The sequence below is a fragment of the Miscanthus floridulus genome, chromosome 10, assembly GCF_019320115.1.
Source record: "Miscanthus floridulus cultivar M001 chromosome 10, ASM1932011v1, whole genome shotgun sequence".
Lineage (NCBI taxonomy): Eukaryota > Viridiplantae > Streptophyta > Magnoliopsida > Poales > Poaceae > Miscanthus > Miscanthus floridulus.
Genome location: NC_089589.1, coordinates 24,853,387 through 24,877,474, shown reverse-complemented (window position 1 = coordinate 24,877,474; position 24,088 = coordinate 24,853,387). Strand labels below are relative to the sequence as shown.

At 48.7% G+C, this 24,088-nt stretch overlaps 2 protein-coding genes across 2 annotated transcripts; both read left to right on the top strand.

The window, feature by feature from the left end:
• Positions 1-314: 314 nt before the first annotated feature.
• LOC136486378 (tubby-like F-box protein 13) lies at positions 315-4,839 on the top strand. Its single transcript, XM_066483254.1, has 5 exons — positions 315-639; positions 1,735-2,169; positions 2,312-2,399; positions 3,269-3,407; positions 3,686-4,839. The coding sequence occupies exons 2-5, from the start codon at positions 1,822-1,824 to the stop codon at positions 4,467-4,469; spliced, it is 1,359 nt and encodes a 452-aa protein (XP_066339351.1). The 5' UTR covers positions 315-639; positions 1,735-1,821; the 3' UTR covers positions 4,470-4,839.
• An 8,685-nt stretch (positions 4,840-13,524) lies between these two features.
• LOC136488471 (protein BYPASS1-LIKE-like) lies at positions 13,525-15,440 on the top strand. The gene has a single exon (XM_066485400.1). The coding sequence runs from the start codon at positions 13,765-13,767 to the stop codon at positions 15,079-15,081; it is 1,317 nt and encodes a 438-aa protein (XP_066341497.1). The 5' UTR covers positions 13,525-13,764; the 3' UTR covers positions 15,082-15,440.
• The last annotated feature ends 8,648 nt before the right edge of the window (positions 15,441-24,088 follow it).

Sequence of the window (24,088 nt, the reverse complement as noted above, 5' to 3'; positions counted from 1 at the left end):
ATCGCCTCGAGAGCGCCTGGCGAAGAAGACTGGGCGGTGGGCAGTGGGGAAATGAACCGGCGCGATTTCCAATTCAAAACAGTAAAGGCACTATGCCAGAGTGGGCGTCGCCGACAAGATGACCCCAAGGGGGAGAGAGAAAAAAATTATGTGTCAGAGGGGGGAGAAACAAGCAATCTCGTTGAAAAAATTGACAAGAGCCAACGCCCAACGGCTATCTCGAAGTCTACTCCTGTCCTCTATGACGGGCCACTGCCAGCGCGTGTCCCGTTCCGTTGTCCTCGACATCTACAGAAAATGACACGGGCAGCGGCGCATCCGCTACGCGCACACCAGCCCTGTGCGGCGGCTGGCTCTGTCTGTGCCCACTGCCCACCCGTACCACCGCTGGTTCATGCAGCCACTGAGCCACCACGCCACCACCGCTTTCCTTTCCTCTTCGGCTCCTCCGCCTCGCCTCCCCAGTTCCCAACCCTCCCACCACTCTCGTCTCCATTCCTCCCATCCGTCCTCGGCTTGCGCACCAACCCCTCCCTCCGATCCGGATGGTGCCTTCGGAATCCCGCCCGGCGCCCTAGCGTAGCTCGGGCTCGGCCAGGCTCCGGGCCCCGCCGCGCCGCAGTCCAGCTCCAGCTCCAGGTGCGTGCCGTGCAGATCCGTGCTCCGCCACCGCCGATTGTATGGGGGCTTGCGTTGTTGCGCGTTTCTAGTTTGGTTCACGCGGAAAAGAGAGGTTTTTTAGCTCTTTCCTCCCGCCGATTCGGTGGGTTTGGTGGATGCTGATGGATACCGGCTCAGTTTAGGTAAATTTGGCGCGATTTGTGTGAAAAGGAGGCGCTTTTGACTGTTCACTTCGTTATGTTTCGTACAAGATGCGGTTGCTAGACAAAGATTTCCTACTCATTTTTTGGCAGCCTTCATCCGTCGAATGTAGTGAAACTCGATACTAGATGTTCTACTTCTACCCCTGCCCGGGCTAAATAATTGTGCCTGTGGTCATTTTCGTGTGCCTCCTAAGTTACATCTGAGCTGCTTCTCTTAATGCAGTCCTTATAGCACTTATAGTTGGGTCTGATATGAGCTTTATTGGTTATATTTACATGTGATGCATACGCTTCTGCTATTATTGTACTGTCTTGTCTTTTTTCTTTCTTTTTTCTGTAGTGGTTACTAGTGGAAGTTAGCGCACTGCATCCGTCGTAGTGGGATCCTGACCGAGTGTCCATCCAACCAACCAACCCAACTAACTGTACTGAAATCCCATTGCTTTCAGGATGGTACGGTTAGTAAATTGAGGTTGGTGGTGGGTTGGTGGCCATGCCATACTAGGGGAAGGTACATGCTTGTTGATTGATGGTGACTTGGCTTCAACCTGAGTGTTTTGCCCTTGATGATAGGTTGTCATAGAATTAGTGGGAAGTATGATGGTTTAATCACAGTGACTAAAATCTGGATGCCAAATTGCTATTAGTAGAAACAGTTGCTGTCTAGTGCCGGGTAGCATTTTAGGGGGTGCCTTTTTGGGCTATTCTGATGTGATGGGTTGGAGTTGATATTGTGGTTGCTTTGTATGGCATATTGTCCAAATACTACCTATATGAGCTACGTTTTATATTTCATATTTTTCCTCAAGGTAGGTTAGTAGATGTTGGAGATGGATATAGCTAATTAAATGTTTTCCTTGTTCCAGGGGTACTTTTGAATTGTTACTAACAGACTAATTTTATCTTCCAGGTCTTTTCTTGAGTTTAAGGGAGATGCTTGCCTTTATCTAGGAGGCTCTTTTTGATACTTCAGCAGAGTTCTTGCCTTCTGGAGTAGATGTCATTCCGTAGCATCGTGCGTGATGTAAGGGATGGCTTCGGGAGCTTGTCTAGGAGGGGATTCGAGGTCAGGTTTCTGAGTCATCGCAGAGGGAAATCTCATGGTGCTGTCCATGAGCTGCACGACCCAGTGCCTGTGGTACAGAGCAGCTGCTGGGCTAGCTTGCCTCCTGAATTACTTCGAGATGTGATTGTGAGGCTGGAGACCAGTGAGGATACATGGCCTTCTAGGAAGCATGTAGTTGCTTGTGCAGCTGTCTGCAGAACATGGAGAGAGATGTGTAGAGAGATTGTCAAGAGCCCAGAGTTTTCTGGGAAAATCACTTTTCCTGTTTCCCTGAAGCAGGTAATCATTCAGTTATGTTATTACCTTATTATCCATCTATCCTGATTTGTTAGCATTGTCAATATTCCTATGTCCAGTATTGTTATACCAATTATATTTTGGATAAACTAATAAGATCCTGCTGTTCCTCTTCTGTCTACAGCCTGGGCCTCGAGATGGAACTATTCAGTGTTTCATTAAGAGCAATAAATCTACCCAAATCTACAGTCTGTACCTTAGCTTTAGCTCTGGTAAGTTCATTGCTGTGTGGACTATTGGAAGTTTCGATAAAAGTCTGGTATCTTAGATGTATTCAGAACTTAAAAACTCAAAGTCTTCTGTAGAAATTATCCAAACATTTATCATGCTTTATCCGCAAGCCTTTGTAGGCATTGAGCATATCAGCAATCATGAAACATGATAAATTCTTGATACAATGGTTTTCTTGTTTTGATTCAAAATTAATGTTTTTTTGTGTTGCATATTTTTGTACACATGCACAGACAAGCTTTGTGTTGAGAACCACATCTTCTTTCAGCAATCTTGATAATTCATTCTCAGTTTCTTTCTTTGCCCTCCTTGGAACCCATACATAACAAAGTTGAGAACCATTGTCCAGTATTCCAGTATGCCCTTATTTTTAGTTTCTTTGAAAACCATAGGTTCTCAACTTGTAATAATCAAAGCATTAGTATGCACAGTTGCTAATTGTTCTTGTTAGATCGATTAACGGCAGCTATTCACGTGCCTGAACCTTGATTGCTCCTGCTGGGTTTCAACTCTAGCCTACCCCAACTTGTTTGGGACTTAAAGGCTTTGTTGTTGTTGTTGTAGATCGATTAACGGCAGCAAGCATTTTTTATTCTCTCAACTCATCTGGAAGAATGCCTTTTTGCTCTTACCTGTGTGATCGTTCCAGCTTGTTATAAACTAATCAGTCGCTTTGCTGTTATTGAATGGTCTCTATGTATTCACCATGATTTTATAGTTGTCACAGTATCAGGCTCAGCGTTCCATAGAAAAAAGGAGACAGAAATACATGTTTTTCTTGCTCGTCTATTTGATTATTTTCTTATTACCAGTATTGCTATTTGACATGTTATATTATTCATCTCTACAGCTGTCCCTGCCGAAAATGGCAAATTCCTTCTATCAGCCAAAAGGAACTGCCGTCCAACATACACAGAATATACAATATCAATAAATTCTGGTGATATATCTAGGTCTGCCAGTAACAACACGTACATTGGGAAATTAAGGTACTGCTGCACTAGCTTCAGTAAACTTTATCTTATTTTCAGAATTGACAGTAATTTAATTTGCCATTTTATTGCTTTTTCTAGAAGGGCAGGCCTAGTGCAGTGGTGAGAGCTGTCTCACTGAGTCACCAGGTCTCTCCGCAGATTTGCAGGGGGAAGGCTTGCCTCGGTTTTTCCCTTCCCCAGACCCCACTCATGTGGGAGCCTCCGGCACTGGGTCTGCCCTTTATTTTATTGCTTTTTAAATCTGACATATGTTGTGTCCTTTTGGATTTCAGGTCAAATTTCCTTGGCACAAAATTTGTAATATACGATACTCAGCCACCATACAATGCAACTAGTCCTGCAGGGGCAGGGAAAACAAGCCAGAGATTCTACTCCAAGCAGGGGTCGACCAAGGTTTCTTCCAGCCGGTACAGCATAGCGCAAGTCTCATATGAACTGAATGTCTTGGGAACTCGAGGTCCAAGGCGGATGAACTGTGTAATGCACTCCATCCCAGCTTCATGCCTTGAGGCTGGTGGCAGTGTCCCTTGCCAGCCAGATAGCATCGGTGCCCGCACTGTCGGTGGATCCTTCAGCAGTGTCTCCTTGTCAAAGCCATCTACTATGGACCACTCCATGCATTTCAGCAGTTCCCGGTTCTCCGACGCCGTAACAGGGGATGGCATTGTTAGCAGAGGCCAGGCATTGAGTGACGCTGACGACGAAGAGTGCAGGGACACACCTTTGGTCCTCCGCAACAAGGCCCCGAGATGGCACGAGCAGTTGCAGTGCTGGTGCCTCAACTTCCGGGGCCGGGTGACTGTCGCCTCGGTCAAGAACTTCCAGCTAGTCGCCGCGACGACACAGCCTGCTGCCGCCGGAGCTCCGACCCCACCGCAGGCAGCCCCGCCGCCAGGTCCAGCTCCAGGTCCACTTCCGCCGGACCAGGAGGTCTTACTGCAGTTCGGGAAGGTCGGCAAGGACATCTTCACCATGGATTACTGCTACCCGCTGTCCGCTTTCCAGGCCTTCGCCATCTGCCTGAGCAGCTTCGACACCAAGCTGGCCTGCGAATAAATTCGACAATTGTAGTTCTTATCGAATAATCGAAGACACTGATTGTCAGTGTGTTCGTCCAAGAAGCTGACTCTGTCCTCAAGTTTTCCAGGGACGCCATTCGGCACCAGGTGATGGTGCCTTGTTAACTCTGAAACAGCCCCCCGAAATGCGTGGGGGGCTGAATCTATTTCAGCAGCTTCCTTGTGATAATCTGTAGCTGCTGCTTTGCTGTTGACTGCTGTTGTATCGTATGCTTTTCTTTCCGACTCTGTAGCTTCTTCCCCTGTGACATTAGTTCTGTATCCGTATCTGGATGTTTCTTTTAGGCATCTCCGTTGGATTGTTCACCGGTGATGGCATGTATTAACAGAGATGGTTACAGCTGTAATGAACTGAGATCTGGATAACTTTGGTTTCCGTTGCCATTCCAAAAGGGAGACGGCTGCTGTCACTTTTTCGGAGTGGTAGTTGTAGTATGCTGTTTCTTTTGCTGTGGCTACTGCCGTCACCTTCAGCAGGGTCATTGGGAGGTGACTGATGAGGTGTTCGTTTGTTTGTTTTGTTTCGAAGCGGGGTCTTTTCGAGTAGTAAATAAATCAATAAAGTTGTACAGATAATTGCGGCTGCAGCTGCAGCCAGGGAGAGTAATAACCAAAATCTTGGGGCGCAGCGCAGGTCTAGAGAAAGAAGATCCGAAAGGGACCTCGTATCATCATATTCTAGACGCTGAGGCGTGCGTCCCTGTCTAGGTTTTGGTGGGATGACAGATGGCGTGCAAATATAGACGCACGCTAGTTGCTAACTTGCTACCCTCCTCGGCTCCTCCCCTGTGCTTGTGGCGCACGGGGAAGGCAACTTAACATGACGAACATGCATATGCATGTGTGGGGTCATATATCCATATACATTTGGACGACCCCAACGGCGATGCCCATGTTTGAGTTGAAACGCGGGGGGGTATATTTCTTTTGCCTGTTCGTTTAGCTGATAAGGCATGGCTGAAAGTACGGTTGACTGATTTATAATTAGAAAAAAATATGTTGGCTGAAAAAGTACGACTTATAAGCCAAACGAACCGTTGCCCTGTTAGCTTGCACACAAGTTGTTGCAGGGAGTTTCACCTGGTTTTTGTCAAACCCGTGCGTTCTGAATTCTGAACGCGCGAGTACCTCTGTACCTGACTGAAGCGTGAGATGAGTCAGTGTTCAGATGCCGTACGTATGACCCAATAAATAATCCAACACGATCAGTCAGGTTCGCTTGAAACAGAAATCAACCAGTGAACAGTTTGGATCGATTTTCCCTGCTGCGCAAGAAACGAACGATCGAGAGATGGAGCGCGGGCGCGGCCGATCCCAGCCAGTTGCGATGTGTTGCTACAGGCTGCAGGCGTCCCTGTCAGGCTGTCAACTCAACCGGTCATCGTCATCCCGATGGGGTGATGGTGTATCTATCTCTCGCCGTCGCCGGCCGAGAGGCGAGAGCGAGGGAAGGAAGGAGTGAGGCGTCCACTTGTGTGGGAAAAAAAAGGCGGGGAAAAGGGATGGAGCAAGCTGGACTCGAGGCTGGCGTCGTTCCACGGAGGAGGGGCTGAGGCTGAGGCAGGAAACGCAGATGCAGACGTGCTTGTGCGCGGCCCTGGATTGGAGCCTTGATTCCCAAGCAAGTGATCCGTCCTTCCGTGGTGGCCGTCGGTATCAGGTACTAGTACTCCTGCTACTACTACAAGCTCATGTCATCAGATTCGCTGTTGTTGCCGGGCGATCTGTTTGCGCAGAGGCAGAGCCTCAACTCTGAAACCAAGTCCTCGACTACTCGACTGGCCAGCCGTGTGTATATACGTACCACACCACCATTTCGGTTGCAAATGTGACTACTCGATTTGTACTTAGGAGCCGCCGCGCGCAGGATCGATTTCCCCTGCGCAGGCTCCAACATTTTTGCTGCTCACAGGAATCCCCCTCCTCACCGGACCGGCAGTGCAAAGCGAAAAGAGGCATGCACTGCACCCTGCTGTAACAGTTGCGCACATCCGCAGCTACAGCAGCACATGGCCGGCCGTGTGGATCCACATGGGCAACAGCGAGTCGCAGTGAATAGCAGCACGAGTGACAAGAAGACAGGGCAATATATACTGCCACGTTCGTTTGAACTTATGCGCCGTCCCGTTTCAATGAAATAACAGTATTTTTCTTTCACAATAAATTAGCATCAGCTATTTTTTCGACCAGCTGAACAGAGGAGAACAATGGTCGCCGGATGTAGAAGTAGAGGCCCCGTTCGCTGGGAGGAATTTAAAGGAATTTGGATGAATCTAGGAATTTGTGAGAGAAAAACACTGTTTTAGATGAAAAAAGAAACGAATTAAGTCGAATTTAAGGGTACGCGAACACGGAGCCAGAACCAGACAGAAATCTATTGGATTCATCATTCGGAATGTGCGAACACATGGTTGTCCTGTCCTTCAGGACGCACACGCACGTACAGTACAGGGTATGTATGTAGGAGTAATACACAATGACATTCACACGCGGCGGTCCTGCAACCCACCACGTCAGTCGATCACGACGGTACGGCCCAAGTTTTACTCGACCAGGAAAAAAAAATACTGGTGCCCTGTCAGGTCCGCGGCAAGCAGGAGGCGTCCACGTCATCGGCACAGTGGGCACTGGGCACTGGCGCACTGCGTTACGAAGGGGACAGGCAACAAGTGGATCGGACGAACCCCCCCATTATTCGGTTTCGGATAGCAACGCCTCCGCTACCGTTGTTCGTCGCTACTAGCTATACAAGCCACGAAATTTTAATAAAACGATACGCCAAATGCAAGCATGGATTTTCTTTCATCTAGGAGTTATTAGGGTTTACTGTCATGTTTTGGTATTTCCTTTGACACCGGTTGAAGCTGCAGTTGTTTTTTCTTGTTTCGGTGCTTTTTGGGTTTTCTCGTCTAATAAAAATCGTGGTAAATTTTTTGCCGTCCTTTAAAAAAAATGCAAACATGGACACTTTTTCCATTCGCTTGCGCGCTGCTGACGTGGTGGCTACCCTTTCTTCATTGTTTGTCTTGTCTGATCTGTCCGTCCATCCGTCGAAGGAAGACGATCGCACTACTAAGACTGACTCCAACAACGAGAAGGCAAAACGGCGACCCATTCCAGCATTTAGGTTGTGCACAGCAAATGGGTTATCGACCCAAAAACTTCGTTTTCCAACAGCGAAGGCAAAGGAGGAGCCTCCCGAGGTCCGCCTGTCTCCCTCTCCGTCGAGGTCCGCTCGTCTCCCTCCCCGCCTCTCTGCATGCGCCGCCCGCCCCCTCCCCGCTGACGAGCTTGCCGGAGAAGAGGGAGCCTCCGCAATCGAGCTCGCCGGGGAAGAGGGCGTGGGCTAGATCCGGCCCGAGCACACGGGCAAGCTCGGGCGACCGCACGGGGGAGCTTCGGCCCACCGCTGCGCGGGTGACCTCCGGCCGGTCGCCGCGCGGGCGAGCACGTGGGGGAGTGCCGGCACTGCTGCCACGCGGCCAACCTCCGGCCCGCCGCCAAACAGGCGAGCGCGCGTGGGGGAGCGCCGGCCCGCTGCCTTGAGGGCCAACTCCGCCACATGAAGGCACAGGAGGGGCTCGCTGGGGAAGAAGACCCGGGGCGGTCCTGCCTCCCTGCACCGGCCGCTCCACCTCGACGACGAGGAGGAGGAGAACACGTCGCCGTCGTTGTCGGCTCCACCCCGACGCCTGGGCCCACCACTACCGGCGCAAGAGGATTTGCGTCGTGGGGAAGAGACGACGCATCTTTGAGTTCCGGCTGAGCTCGTACCCAAAATGGGTGTTCGGTTTGCATACTCCGTTGGAGACTATTTTTTTTTACCCAAAACACTGTGCGCTACCCAAAATGGGTTTGGGTTCCACTTTGGCTGCTCAGTTGGAGACAGTCTAACCTCGCTCACGCTACGTAAAGTGTCCTTGTAGTGGTACATATAACGTGGTAGTAGACTAGTATAGTACGTACGTGGGAACGCCTCGACCTCGCTTCGCTGGCCGGATCGATACATACGTATTTGTAACTATCTACTCCTTGTAGGCTTCCGGCCGGGTCGTGTCGGTGATTCTCGACGCGTGTGTTAGGCTGCCACGTACGCCTTGTGCGGCGCTGTGCGCTCCCTGGAGCCGTCACAACGTACTATACCCCGTCGAGCTCGAATGCAAGTGGCGCTGTTCGATTATCTGATAATCCATCTTTTTTAACTTGTTTTTTTTTAGTCAAAACAATGTTTTTCTCTCACAATAAATCAACCAGAATAGTATTTTGACTTGTTTTTTTCAGCGAAACGAACGGAGCCAATAAGGGTAATCTTAACTCTTAACGAAGGGATTTGCTAAAATTCAGAAGCCTAAATTTTAGATTGCTTTCATGCGTCGGTTATTGCATATATTCACGTGCCACCCCGTCTGGTGTCAAGTGTGATGAACGCGCCTAGTGGCGGAGCCAGGAATTTTAGAGAGCCTTGGCGTGACGATACGCCGAGCTAACAGTGACAAGCAATGCACATGAATATATTATATAGCATACATATAAAATTAGGAAACCATGATAGATTCAAATTAAAATATTAAAATGATTTTTTAGTACACAAGTTCACGACTTAGATAATGAAACACAAAAGATAAACCTAAATGCTAATCAGTAAAAAGCAAAAAACGCATCTTCCCTAAATAAACCTAGATGTCTTTCAGGTCCATTTTCTGGCCCCGTTCGGCTTACCTTATATTTTGACTTATTCGGCTTCTTTTTTCAGCCAGAACAGTGTTTTTCTCTCACAACAATTCAGCCAGAACAGTATTTTTCAGCCAATTTCAGTCAAGCGAACGGGGCTGAATCAACCAAAAAAATGCCTCATCCCTAAATAAAAAATGTAAGAAATATACATTTATAAGGGCAAGGTCATAGACCATCCATCGGATTTAACCTCTGCATATTAGATAACTCTGAAATTAGTCAAATTACCTGGTTGGCTCAACCTCCTCCCCTCTGCCATTTGCAACTTTTGCTCAACACAGCAGGGCAGCAGGCGGCGCCTCTCTAGATTCAGAGCTTCCTATTAGGTCCACGGCTGCCACCAGTCGCCGGCTCTGCCTCACGCCCTTGCCGGACTCCGGCCACCAGCCACAGCCTGCTTCGATTGGAGTTTGGGGGATTGGGGATTGAAAAAGAGGCAGGACGACAGGACAGAGATAATAAAGGGCCGAAGGAGGGTTGGGACTAACCTGGGATTCGATTCGGGTTGAGCTCGGCGCACAAAGCGTCGCTTCAGCCTCCCCGCCATGGAGTAATGGCCAGTCCAGTGGTAAGGGCATCTCCTCAGTCTCTCATCCGTCCAGCGGCGTGCCGCAACATCGAGCGCTTGCGCTCTCTCGTCTCCTATCGGAAGCCGCGGCGACGCCCCTCCTATTGGACCTGTAGGTCTGTACTGGGCCTTTGCTCCGCCAGTGAACGCACCACTAGCCACTGCCTGCGCGGACCCACCCTTGGTATTGTTAATGGCATAGCATTAACCGGTACTGGCATGGCATCGATCGGTGTTGGCATAACATCTCTAAATCCTTGGTCATCATCAGAATTGTCTGAATCACTGCTAACTGCATCACCGATCTTGTCCTCCTCCTCCTGCTCCTCTTCTTCCTGTTCGAACTCGTTCACATCGAAGTCATTGCTTATACAGTCTACTAGAGTTGAATGAAACTGCTCCCGCGTCAACTGACCATCCAAATCTATGTTACCCTAAGTTGTTTCCCCTTCGACCTCCAATTCTTGTTCATTGCCTCCAACACCATCATTGGACGCCCCGTCCTGGAGACCCTGCATCCTATACACATTCTCCACCACCACCTTAGTCATGTGCACATTGAAACCTTAGAGCACCCTATTGTAGCAGGACCAGTGAGCATGGTCACGTAAGGGCATCAGGACATAGTATGCCCTATTCTTCCCACAATCAAACATCCCCTTCACTATGAAATCACCACCAAACTTTGCATTCAAACAGACATAAAGGTCGTCGAAGCTAGGAGGTTCACCAAACCATTACAATTCTTCTTCCATATCCTCATACATACCATCTTCTTTCCTAACACTTCATCCGTAAAAAACTCGGACACAACAATCCATCTACAAAAGCATTTGAGGAAACTTCGTCAAGTCGTTGAAATCGTCGTATCACGCACTACTAAGTACCAACACATGAAAACTAGTATCTACTCCTTCCATCCTACAATAAAGTACATTCTATCATTCAAAATTTATCCTAAAATATAATGCATTCTAGAGGAAAAAAATAATTTTGCATTAAATACTTTTCATTTATCAACCAATCACCATTAATCACGTTGATGATAGCGTCTGATTAGGAAATAAAATAAGGGTACATGCGTCTTTTGTGTTCTCTCTTAATTTATCTTAAAAATTCTAAAATACACTATATTACAAGACAGAGAGAGTATACTAACTACCATTACTACTACAAACTAACTAAACCATAACTACCTAACCAATCCCTAACCCCAAAGTCCTAACTAACAATAGTCTAAACCCTAAACCCCTAATCCAAACTAACAAAAACCTAAACCCTAAATTACTAACCAAACCCTAAATCCAAAATCCTAACTGACAAAAACCTAAAGACTAATTACCTAACCATACCCTAAATCCTAACTACTTAACTATAACAAATCACTAACACTAATCAATTGATTCAAAAATTAATCACCAAAATGAGGATCTTGGAGGGGGAATACCTTAGCAACAAGGGGGAGACCTCCCGGGGTCAGCCCCAACGACGAAGAGGGCCGCCGACGTCCTCGCGCGGTTGCGGCGGTGGCCGAACGGCCGGCCACCGAGGGAGGCGGCGCGAGCGACCAAGGGGCTAACCCCCACCCAATCAGTAGGGGAATGGGGAGAGAGGCAGGTAGGGAGGCGCGACCGACGGTGGAGGAGCCAAGGGAGGGGGCGACAACGACGAGCACGGGCGACTGGCGGCGACGTCTGGCGGGCACGGGTGAAGGAAACGAATGGAGAGACAGAGTGAAGAGGATGCCACGTCGTGGGCCTGTAACTAGGCTTGTCGCGCCGTGGGCGATGCGCGTGACACTGCCGCGCCAAGATGTGCGGCGCAGTAGCACCTGCCATGTCAGCCGGTCAGGGCCGATGCCCCTTCCACGTTATCGCCTTTGCTGCGCCGCCATGCTTGGTGCGACAGCGTTGTTTGGCTACGCCATAGCAATAGACGCGGTCAAAAGTGTTAGATTTAAAAATAAAAAAATGTCAAATTTAAAAATAGTTTAAAAAAATATTAAAAATAAAAATATTCCCGCCGGTCTCCCTTCTCCCCACCCGTCCAGGGGCTCGCTGCCGTGCCCCACTGAGGTCTACCACGAGTAGCGACTAGACCACCACCAGTGCACCACCCCGCAGCCGTGTGTCCGTGTCCGCGTACCCCACCCGTCCCGGGTCTCGCGCCCCGCGGCTGCGCCCACCGCGCTCACCCACCCGTGCCCGTACGCCGGCTCCCGAAACTACCCCGGGTCCGCCGCCGACGCCTGGGCACCCAGCCGGGGGCAACTCCGTCAACTTGCTCGCGCCGCGGTGCCGGTGGGAGGTGGGAACCAACGCCGCCCCGCGCGTCGCGTGCGCGTGCGCGTGTGCTCGCCCGGCCACCCACGCGGACCTGGCCCACACGCCCTTCCCGGCCGCGTCCGCCGCGGTCACGGTACTGCTGCTGGGCTGCGTAGCCTTGGATTAGTAGATAGAGAACACAAACAACTCTGTTTCTTTTACTAATCATCAGCATCATAACCAAATCCTGCTCTGCTCCTTCTCCTCCTCGTCCTGCTGATCGCTGAAGCCTGACCTGACCACCGACCGACCGCCTGCCTGACTGGGCCAGCACTGGCCGTACGGAGGATTTGGACCGGTCTCCACCATCCGTAGCGATCCTGTTAGATTAAACTAAAACCAACACTTTAATTTTTTTTCTATCATCAAACGGCCGCGCCCCCGCTGGACCGTCGCACGCCACGAGCACGAGCTGCACGTCCTTTTTTGCCGATCCGTCCCCGCAGATCCCCGGATTTGCGTTCGGGCGCGCGTCCTATCCGCACCGCACGATCACGATGCGATCGCGGCCTGCTGGCTGCTGCTGCTGCTGCTTGTGGGACTTGCGGTTAAGGTCGCACGGAAGGCACATGCGCTTATGCCTGCTCACCCAATTACTTCTTCCGTCCCGCTACATTTACTTACTGCTTATAGTAGTATTAATTACTCCACCGTCTCCGTCTCTGCACAGCAGTTCACGCCTGCCACTTGCCACATCAGCTCTGAGATCTACCAATATTTCCTTCCCACGTCGCAGGGAGCACAGCAAATGGTGAAACATGAAAATTCAGTATTAAAACTAGTTTACTGCTTGTTCACACAAAAAAAAACTATATAGTAGTATATGCACACACACTATCATTACACTAACACTCAAAGCAACAAGAATGTTACTCCCTCTATGGCAAATTAGAAATCAGTTTTAGATATTCTATAACTTTGCGATGAAGATACATAGTAAAACTCATTAGTCTAGAAAACCAAAACATTTTACAGTTTGAAACGGAGGATGTACTAAGAAAAGAATGGAGGGCACTATTACTCGACATCACTACACAAAATCCATAGACAGCAGTACACCACAATTCATCGCCAAGGACTATTGAGCAATTACAAGGCCACCCAAGGGCCGTCACAGCAAAACCACTTCAAAAAAATTAATTACAAACAAAAACCGGAAACATTCCGAAACCAGAGGAATATTTGCGCCCACATAAATAAATAAATAAATAAATAAATAAAATAAAAGCGCTGCTAGGACTCCACCTCGCCACTAAACTACTCCAACCGCCATGATTAGCCCAGACGAGGAGAGCTTCCAGCTTCGGACGGACCCTTTCTTCCCAAACCTTCCGAAAACAAATAATAAATAAACTAACCCCCCTACCCTAATCGCGTCATCCCCACACATATATACCACACCACCGGCACCACCCTCCCCATCACCATTCACTCATCCACCTCCACCACCAACGGCGCCGCTTCCCCCACGCAATCTCAATCTCACCGGAAAAACGCCTGCTTGGGTTGGTTGAGTCGAGTCGAGCTGTGTTGAGTTGAGCCGCCATGTGCCCGCGGACCCGCTGAGCCAAACCCCCCCGCTCCTACCCTACCGGCCGTTCCCTCTCCAAGATCCGCGCTTCGATTCGTCCGCCGACGCCGAGACCATGCCGGCCACGGACCTCCAGGGCTCTTCGCCGTCGACGCACGCCCACTCCTCCCCGTTCTCCTCCTTCGGCCGCACCCTCCTCTCCCTCCGCCGCGACGCCGCCCCGTCGGCTGCGTCCGCGGCGGCCGCGATGCCGCCGCCCGGGCCCGCCGTCGACCCGGAGCTCGAGGAGTTCCACGCCCACGTCGCTGCGCAACTCGCGGACCTGAGTGCGGCCGCCGCCGGCGCTGGCGGGGAGGAGGAGTTCATGTCCATCCCGTGGATCCGGCGCCTGCTGGAGGCGTTCCTGCTGTGCCAGGACGAGTTCCGGGTGGCGCTTGCCGAGGCGCGCCGCCGCGGCGGGGTCACTCTCACTCCCGCCGCGGAGAGGCTGGTGGCGGACTTCGGCGAGCGCGCCGTCAAGGCGCTCGACGTCTGCAACGCGGCGCGCGACGGCGTCGACCAGGCTCGCCGCTGGGAGCGCCTCGCGGGCATCGCGGCCTCCGCGCTGCTGCCTCAGGCGCCCGCAGAGGAGGGGCAGAGGCAGATCCACGAGGGCCAGCTCCGGCGCGCGCGCAAGGCGCTCTCGGACCTCTCCGTGCTCCTCATCGACGACGCCGCCGCTGCCGCGGGCGCCGGCGGCGGCCTCGCCTCGTTCCTCTCGTCCCACCGCAACCGCTCCTTCGGCCGCGCGCGGGCCTCCCCCTCCCGCGCCTCCTCCTCGTCCTCCACCTCATCGCCCTCCGCGCACTTCCGCTCGCTCTCATGGAGCGTGTCGCGCACGTGGTCGGCGGCGCGCCAGCTGCAGGCCATCGGGGCCGGCCTGGCCGCGCCGCGCGCCACCGAGGCCGCCGCCGCCTCGAGCCTCGCGGCCCCGGCCTACGCCATGGTCTGCCTGCTCCACCTCGCCGCCTGGGCGCTCGTCGCCGCGGTCCCCTGCCCGGACCGCGCCGCCGCGCTCCAGGCGCACCACCACCTCCCGTCCCCGCCTCCGCGCGCCGCGTTCCCATGGGCGCCGCCGCTCCTCGCGCTCCAGGAGCGCCTCGCCGAGGAAGGGAAGCGCAAGGACCGCCGCAACTCGTGCGGCCTGCTCAGGGAGATCCACTCGCTGGAGAAGTGCGCGCAGAGGCTCGCCGAGGCCATCGACGCCGCGCCCGCCCCTCTCACTGGCGAGCGGGAAGCCGAGGTGCGGGAGGCTGCGGCCGAGCTCGCCGCGGCGTGCGCCGCCATGAAGGATGGGCTGGACCCGCTGGAGAGACAGGTCCGGGAGGTCTTCCACCGCATTGTGCGCAGCCGAATGGAGGGCTTCGATTCACCGATGCTCAATGCTGATTGATCTCTATCAAGATCGTCATCATCTTGCCTGCCTTTGATCTCACAATGTGGCGGTGCTAGGTAGCTATCCTGTTCTTTTTTTCTTCTTCTTTTCGCTCGCTCTTGTGATCAGCTAGTGGTAAGTATAAAATTTGTATCCTTCTGTAAAGGATTACAGAAAAGGGAAAGGGAAGGTGTCATCTTTAGGTAAAGATGATTCCTTATTCCCATGTTTTGATGCTGCATTTGGTGTATATCGTCGCGTTTTTGATAGTGTCACGTCTTTGTGCAGCTAATTCTCGAGCAACTCGTGTCGCTTTTGAAATTTGACTTTCATTGACAATGCTAACAACCTGAAAAAAAATATATGTAGTTTAACTTTGCACATTTCTTGGTTCTTATCTTTGGATTATCGTGTTCTGCTCTTTCCATCGTTCATTTTGGAGGTCTACTTAGACTTTTATTCTATCAGTGTTATTGTGCAAAGAAATGCGACAATAATGGTGGAAAAAAATGCGGGGATCGAATTGTGACACAACAACTACAAAGCCTTGGTGATCAATTTGTGAGAAGCCAGATTTTTCAGAATTCTAAATGGGTTCATGTAATGCATGATTTGGTTGCGTGTCTCAACCTGGCAATATGTCTATGAGTGGTATATTGTGGATTGCTCATCCGCATTATGAATTGATTGACTTGTGTGATTTATCAATATATTTATTATGAGTTGCAAAGTGAATATCTGAAGAATAGGACCAACTGGATGCATCTTTATAGGAGTATTAAAAAAATTGGGCCTGAATGGTATAGCATATTTCAGAATAGAAGCCTCAACCTTCTCAATGGAGAAAAGGAAAAACAAGTTGCAAGATATTTTGAAGGTATTGAAAAGGTCCTGATCATGGAGATAGCGTATCATTTCGTACTTAATGAAATTGCAGCATTTGGGTTTATGCCTATCCAAATGTCACGCTCGTGCAATTTGTACAGTAGGTGACAGACCATTTCTGATTCTCGAGTAACTTGTGTTGCAACAAACATGTGATTCACTTCCCATATGTGCCATTCGTTGGCAATTCAAAAAAGGAGATGTGGCCCCTCTTTTTTTCCTGAGAATATTTTTTTTGGAGATATTTGGCTCCACCTCCATTCTTTGCTACATTGGCCAATGACCAGTGTCATTCCAGAAACTTCAATTTGGTGTTTGTTCTTGGTTTCATGCGTGCAAACTAGAAAGAAATACGGCAATCATCGTCGGAATGCATATACAATTCAGTTGAGTCTCAATCTGGCAACTTATCTGAGTGGCAGATCGTGGATTGCTCATACGCATGATGATGAATTGGTTGACTTGTGTGCAAGAGCGAGCTATATTTCTTGGATGCAGAGAGAGTATCTGGAGGATAGCAATGGGATTAACTATATGTAGCTTTCACATTGAATAAATTTGGTGTTACAATACTTCAGAAGAGAAGCTGCAACTTTTTCTTGAGAAGAGGTCGTGATCAAGGCAATAACAATACCATTTTTCCGTACCTGATGAGATGACAGTGGGCGTGTTCGGCTCGACTCGGCTTAGTTTCAGCTTATTCTCTCTCACAGAACACTATGGAATCAGTCACAGAACACTATTGAATCAGTCAAAACCAGTTGAAACAAACTAGTACGCTGTAGACAACCGTACCAGCCGAACACGCCCAGTATTTGTGTTTCATCCAAAATCTCAGGCTGTTGCCGCTTTAGTGCGGCAGTTGGATGTGCGCTTTTCTTCTCCTACCTAGTGCCAGCAATTGTCAGATTGTACTACGAAAGACATAGATGGCCAACGGGCTGGCCTGGCCCGCCTGTGAGAGCACGACCCGATGGGGGTCGGGCCGGCACGGCACACCGGGCCTCTCGGGCCGTGCCTCTTAGGGCCACGGGCCTGGCCTTCGGCCTAGGCACGGCACTATGGGCCGTTTTTTGTGCCGTGCCGGCCCGCTAAACACGACCAGAATTACGGGTCGGGCCAGCCCACAGCCTGTTACCATTGCATTCACAGAATCAAAGTCTAATACATTCATAGTTTCATACTTTCATTTCATTCACAGAATCATACAGATACAGAATCAAAGTCCAATACATATACAGTCCAATAGAGATATCAAACTCTAAAGCCAACAGATAACAGAAATAACCAAAATGAGCTATTTAGTGCAATGCTGCCTCATTAAAAACATTTCTAGGTAAAACTCACCCTTGTGAGAAACCCTAGAAAGAAAAAAAAGAGTGCAGCCAACTCTTAATTAAGTCTTACAAACCATTGTTCAAATGATAGACAAGTCTCAGAGACACTCTCTCCCACACTCACATACACTCACTCTTTCACAGTTGCATATCACACTCACACTCTCAAGAGTCAAGTCTCAACCTCACTAAGTACCAGGAGCACCACCAGCGGCTTCATCTTCATCAAGGTACAAGTTCTTGAATGAGTCTTCCAGCTCTTAGTTGTCAACAGCATGCTGATCCCTTTTTTCTCCTAACTCCTAGTCCTTTATGCAGGTCAGTATCTCCATAGTCTCTAGTGACAAGCGTCGCCGCCGTTCCTCAATTATCCTGCCTATCAAACTGAAACAAGACTCCGAAGAGACAATAGATACAAGAACTGATATGATATCTCTAGCCATTATAGACAGGATTGGAAATGTTAGCTTGTGGTCACGCCATCACAGAAGTAGGTCAAAATCATCCTCATAAGAAGTGATATTGTCACTGTCTAAGTAAGCTGAGAGCTCACAAACAGCAGAATTAGATGAAGATGAAGTGGCAGGGAGAGGGGAAGGACCAACAACACCTAATCCACAGCCAAAGATTCTTCCTCATGTCTGCTTTTTCTTACCTGTATGATTTGATGGTTGTGCAACCCTTTGAGACCTAGCTACACCAAACTTGCTCTCATATTTGTTAAACAGTTTATACAATTCAGTTTTGACATCAGCATAGTATGAACTGTACTCAGAACCAGTGTATTCACCAAGTAATTGCATCACATTAAAGAAACCTCTCATCTTAGCTATAGGATCAAGAATGAATGCATATGAATATAATAAAGGTATGTCCTGCCGATATTTAAGAAATTTAAGCTTCATAGGATATACAATAGCTCTCAGATTTTGATCTTTTTCACATACATGCAAATGAGAAGCAATTTCTAAGATATGGTGCAAAACAAGTGGACTTGTAGGATAATAAACACCAGATAGAACAACAGTGGAGTCATAGAAGAGTTCCAGAAACTCTAATAACTTCTCAGCAAAATACCAATGATTTATAGTCAACAATTATGAACCATAATAGGAATTAATGCACACAAAAAAGACATTCTTGTATGGAAGCAAGTATTTAAGCATCAGGTAAGTAGAATTTCATCTAACATCCATATCCAAGCCAAACTTTCTAGGTCTAACACCCTTAGCATTACAGTATTCCTTGAACAATGTAATTATTTGATTAGACAAATTTAAGAAGTTAATTGCAGTTCTAAAATCTTCTGTGTAAGGTTTCAACCTCTTTAATTCAGATTTTACAATGAGATTAATGATATGACAAGCATAACGTTGATATACAAGACTGTACTTACGGTCACTAGGATCCAAAGGATCAGGTGAAGGATCAGGACCTAAGTAACCAACAAATAGAGGTGTCAAAGTGTTCATAGCCTTAACATTAGAAGAAGCATTGTCTAGAGTGACAAAGAAAATCTTGTCAATCAGACAATACTCCTCAACCACAGCAGCAATTCTTTCAGCAATGTTTTCACCAGAATGTTTAACCTCAATCAGCCTAATACCAATAACCCTTTTCTGTAACTCCCAATCAACATTCACATAGTGAGCAACAATACTAATATAGTCCTCCTTAGCATTACCAGACCAAATGTCTGAAGTCAAAGCAACAGAAGAAGCAGTAGGCAATACAAAATTCTTAAGCATATCACGGCGTTCAGTAAACAGCTTACCAAGATCTCTAGTGGTGGTCTATCTAGAAACCTTGGCAAACCTAGGGTTATGAGCAAGAACAATGTAATCCTCCCAGGCCTGTGTCTCACCTATACCTAATGGAAGGTCAAGCCTAGCATTCAATCGACACAACGCAGATCAAGCAACAGCAGAATTGTAGTCCCAGTTATGTATAGATTCATCAGGATTGAAAGAAAGCCTAGACTGAACCCTAGCAGCGTGATCAGCCTTTTTCCTACAAGATTTCTGGTGCCTAATTAAATGGCCAGTGCCAGTAGAAGATCTAGTAGATAATTTACTCTTACACATTTTACAGATAGCAGCAGTTCAAATCTTCGAACCATTCACAGTCTCATAGATCTCATCAAAATCAACCCAGACACCAGATTTACGCTTACCAAGAGATGAGATACCATATATGCTGTTGGAGCCGACCGACGTCCCTGTCACCGTCGCCGACGGTGTCGGCGCCGCCCCTCCACCACCATCGCCGCCGTCCAGATCGATCAGAGCAGAGCCGCTACCGACATCGATACCCAACAACGCAGCAACATCGTCACGGATGTCGTCGTCGTCCTCGGGGACCAGCCTTGCCGTGATCAGGTCATCGTTGCCGGTGAGTGGATAGACGACATCATCGTCATCTGCCATGGCAACCTTGACCACGGACGACTGATCTCCAGCACCGTTCCTTAATGGTGCGCGCGGCCACCGTGCCCGGTCTATGCCATAGGAAGAGGACGAGGCATCGGCAACCGACCTGTGCGGAGGAGAAAACAGAGAGATAGAGATCCAGATCCAGGGTCAGTCACTCAGTCTCAGAGACACAAGAAGACAGATCTAGGGTTAGGGTTCGTGGACTACCTGCGCAACCGGAGCCCGGTGCCGGAGATGACGAGGGCCACCCAAAGGAGAGACACCGATTAGAAACGACGTCGAACAGCGGAGGAGGGACGAACGGGAACACAGTCACGGACTCATATAGTTCACCGAGAGCGAGAGGTCAAGAGGAGAGAGAGGGAGAAGGGAGGAGAGTGGAGACAGGGTAATACAGGCAGATCGAGGTCACCGGAGTCGGGGACGACGGACGAGAGAGAGCTCAGATTCGCCAGATCGTGGATGCGGCCGATACGGACGAGAGAGAGCAGAGATTGTGCCGCGGCGAGCGAGACTCGAGATAGACTGAGTGGGGATTAGGGCTAGGGTTGGGAGCGGACTGCGGAGCGGGCGAGCGGGGACGCTCAGCCGACGCTCCCCGCTTATATATGTGGGGGCGCGGGGAGGGGGCCGGCCGGTGGCAGGTCGGGCCGCTAGCGGCCTGCGGTTGAGGAGCGGGCCGTGCCATGCCGGCCCACATGCTTGGTGTAACACCTAGGCACGGCCTGCTCCTCCGGGCCTGCTCGTCGCTGGGCTGGGCCGGGCTTGGTCCGGGCCAAAAGAGGGTCTTGGGTCAGGCCTTCGGGCTCGGGCTGCATGGCCATATATAACGAAAGATGAGGCCAAAAGCTATTGTCGCTACCTGACCAGTATATATTTAATCAGGTTAGACTAATCCCTTCCTGCTAATAAACTATTGCCGGACTAATCCCTTCCTGTCAAACTATTGCCCTTTTTTTAACATGGTGGTGCCTGCAGGAGTACGTAGACTTTGGTAACTGTACTTATTCCTAAAATAATGCTCATCTCTTATCCCTTTTTAAGATTCTACCTCTCACTGAAACCTAAATAAACACAAGACGAATACATACTTGCTGATGTTCTTTACAGTTTGGTTGTAGGAACCGACAGCTCAGCTTTGCGCCTGCAGAATGCCGTCGCCAGTTGGACGAAGAATGTTTCAGTAGATATAGCTGCACCTGACAAGTGTCGACAATGTGCAGAACAGAGGAAACACCAAACTGAGGAATGGCCCATTAGGCTGACCTTAAATCCGGCTTGTTCGGTTTCTTTTTTCAGTCGGAACAGTATTTTTCTCTCACAACATTTTAGCCAGAACAGTGTTTTTCAGCCAATTTCAGCCAATATCATCATCATTAGACGCATGATCATCCCTGAAAATATGCAGCCGGGTGAGGTTCCATCATCATTAGACGCATGATGATGCATCATCAGCACTGTCATGTGCCCTCTGTAGTCTGTAACCTTGCTCACTAACCTCTTCCTTTTTGCTGCCATTAAGCATTATCATGCCCTGCTGGCTGCTGCAGGTTCACCTGCCACACATGAGCCTGTTCACAAGAGGCAGGAGGAAGAGGTGGTTTCTGACTTTGTATTTTGCCTGGGCATGGGCATGGCATGGGCATCTCCGTCGTCAACTCGCCATGCATTATCGTCGTCACCATTGTCGCTTTTCATCGGTGTCTGTCTGTACACAACAAGGAGGAGAAGTGATGCCGTGGCGGCATGCGGCTGCGGCTGCCGCGAGCTGTAGGCTGTAGCGTTCGGAAGCCTTTCCATGGACCGCACTGCGTTGGCCTGATGCCCAGCTAGAGCCGCTGCTGTTCTTCGCGTTCCTTCTGCTGCTGTTGGTCGTCTGTGGTCTCCATTGCTGACTGACCTCTCTCGCTTTTCTTTCCAGCTGGTGGTGCTGCGGGGGAAGAGGACAAGCCTCGTGTGATGCAGCGCAGGCGCAGGTGGGGTCGGCTGCAGCCTGCAAGCGCTCACCTGCCGCTGCTGCAGCGTGCGTGCGACCCCCCTTGGTCCCGTTCCCACATTGTTGGGCCTGGGCCTGGGCGTCAGCGGTGCGTCATGCTTGCCTCAGCGGTGCCATGAGGCACGGGTCCCACTTGTCAGTGTCATGCTTGCAGATCATGACTGGATTATCCGGTGCCTTTGGCACATCCCGGGAAGGATTCTAATTATTATTTTTTAATTCTGGTTATAAGGAAGATTCCCAGAGCCTTCTGCCAGAGGTGAAAATCATTTTTCATTATTAATTTCTGAGATATACTACTTCTACCCCCTACAAAGTAGTTCCAGTGATTTTTTTTTTGGGATGGATTTATAATTAAATCCAATGATACTCGTACGAGCTGCACGCAGGCCTAACTTGATCCTCGGCGGGCGTATTCTTGGCCCAACCTTGGCCATGACATAGAAGCCTTTGAACTAGCCCACCAAGGCTGGCAGATGCGAAGGCCCACCCAGCATGTTTCAGTTAAGGAAAAAGTCCATTTTAACTAGTACTAAACTTTTTGCCGTAGACCGATTTTCCTCCTAAAAAGTCGAAAACCGTATATTTATCTTACCCCTTGAACTCCCAAAACCATTGAAGTTTATAAACGAAACCATTCAAGTTACCTCTCTGCCTTAGTTTCAAGACGGTTTTATATATTTTAGCTATAAAATCCGGTAAATACTTGATAAAGTTTTTAAACCATAGAAAATATTTCTAAGTTTCTAAAAATTCTAAGAAAATACTAGAGATAGATTGGGACATGAAGATCCAAGAAAATTGTTTAGAGCACGATGAGGAGCTGGCTAGGCACTGATGGGCAACGAGGTGCGACAAAATTGATGGCGGAAGACATGCGAGAGGAAGATGAAATTCGCGATTGGGAGGACAGAGTGACGTGGAAACTTAGCAAGTCACGAGGGATTTTCCTGCCTAGAGGAAAGATGGGAACGGATGATAAGGAGTTATTAGAGGTCTGTTTTTTTTTTGTTATTGACCAAAAAACTAATTTTGGACTTTATTGAACGATTTTTTGAAGAGCATCTAAAAAAGATCTCTTATATTACATCTCTTATAAGTTGTTTTAGAAGAGTGCCATAAAATCAGTTTAGGATATAAGAGAGGACTGTTATAGTAGATTACCTAAAACTTCTTTCGTATATTTCTTTAGAGATAGGGGAGAGAGTGTTATATCCAAAAAGGGTGCTTCTTTAACAAAACCTATTAAAAATTATAGGCATAGAAGATAAGATATGAGATCTACAGGAGCGGCTCCATCTTCTAAAGTACTACTCTTCAGCATGTGAGATTGGATATGATATCTGGTGGAGATGCTCTAACCTTTTTATAACTTTGTATTTTTTCAAGAACTTGTTCTTGAGGAGATTTCTTTTTTTCTTCTTCCATATTTTGATAAGTAGGATGGGAAAAAACAAATCAACTATGAAACACTACATTGTTGCCATAATAGTACTCTGACGATATCTTTTGAAGGTAGATAAAACTTTTGAGGTAAAGTAGACTGATATTTTGGCTAGCACTAGCTGTGCAGTAACTCTATGTCCATAATATCTACTACGCACCATGCACATGATGAAATTAAAATGAAATATACACTTTACAGAGGTAATTACATTTTGCACGGGTTTCACACATATATACAACGCGTCGCTTGTGGAAGCATGTATAGTGACGTACGGTTCAGCTATGTGTATGCGTGGGCAAAGTGTAAAGAATTCAGTGTTGTGTAGCATTGCTATGCTTTAGGAGTTACGAGTTAGCTAGGACCCTAAGATCTCTATCCGTGCAAGGCGAAACCTCAAAAATCAATTAAGATCCAACATCCAAGCATACAGAACACAAATTTAAAGCAGATCATCCAGTATCATAGATATATAGCGCCCTCACCTGAGCTGCGTGCGATCCCTGCACCTTCGATGTTTATTTGTTGGGCACGGACCGAGGGCAATCGATTCATCAAGGCCTTGTTTAGGTGGGGGAAATTTTTAGAAAATGGTACTGTAGCACTTTCGTTGTTATTTGACAATGAGTGTCCAATCATAATCTAATTAGGCTTAAAAAGATTCGTCTCGTGAATTTCGTCTAAACTGTGTAATTAATTTTATTTTTTATTTATATTTAATGCTTCATGCATGCGTCCAAAGATTCGATGAGACAAAAAATCTTGAAATTTTTTGCAAAATGAAGTAGAACTAAACGGTACCTAACTTTTCCTTGCGATAGCTAGGCCTATGGACTGCCCAAGCATATATACACGGCCGCTACGGAGACAAAACCTAATTTTAAGCATTATAATGACCATGTGAAGGGTCGTTCAATAATAATGTTCCTTG

Excerpts from the sequence above, each read along its gene's own strand:
- LOC136486378 (XM_066483254.1), top strand. The coding sequence starts at position 1,822 with ATGTCATTCCGTAGCATCGTGCGTGATGTAAGGGATGGCTTCGGGAGC. Across the intron at positions 2,170-2,311 it reads TTCCTGTTTCCCTGAAGCAG|CCTGGGCCTCGAGATGGAAC; the intron begins GTAATCATTCAG and ends TTCTGTCTACAG. Across the intron at positions 3,408-3,685 it reads ACGTACATTGGGAAATTAAG|GTCAAATTTCCTTGGCACAA; the intron begins GTACTGCTGCAC and ends TTTGGATTTCAG.
- LOC136488471 (XM_066485400.1), top strand. The coding sequence starts at position 13,765 with ATGCCGGCCACGGACCTCCAGGGCTCTTCGCCGTCGACGCACGCCCAC.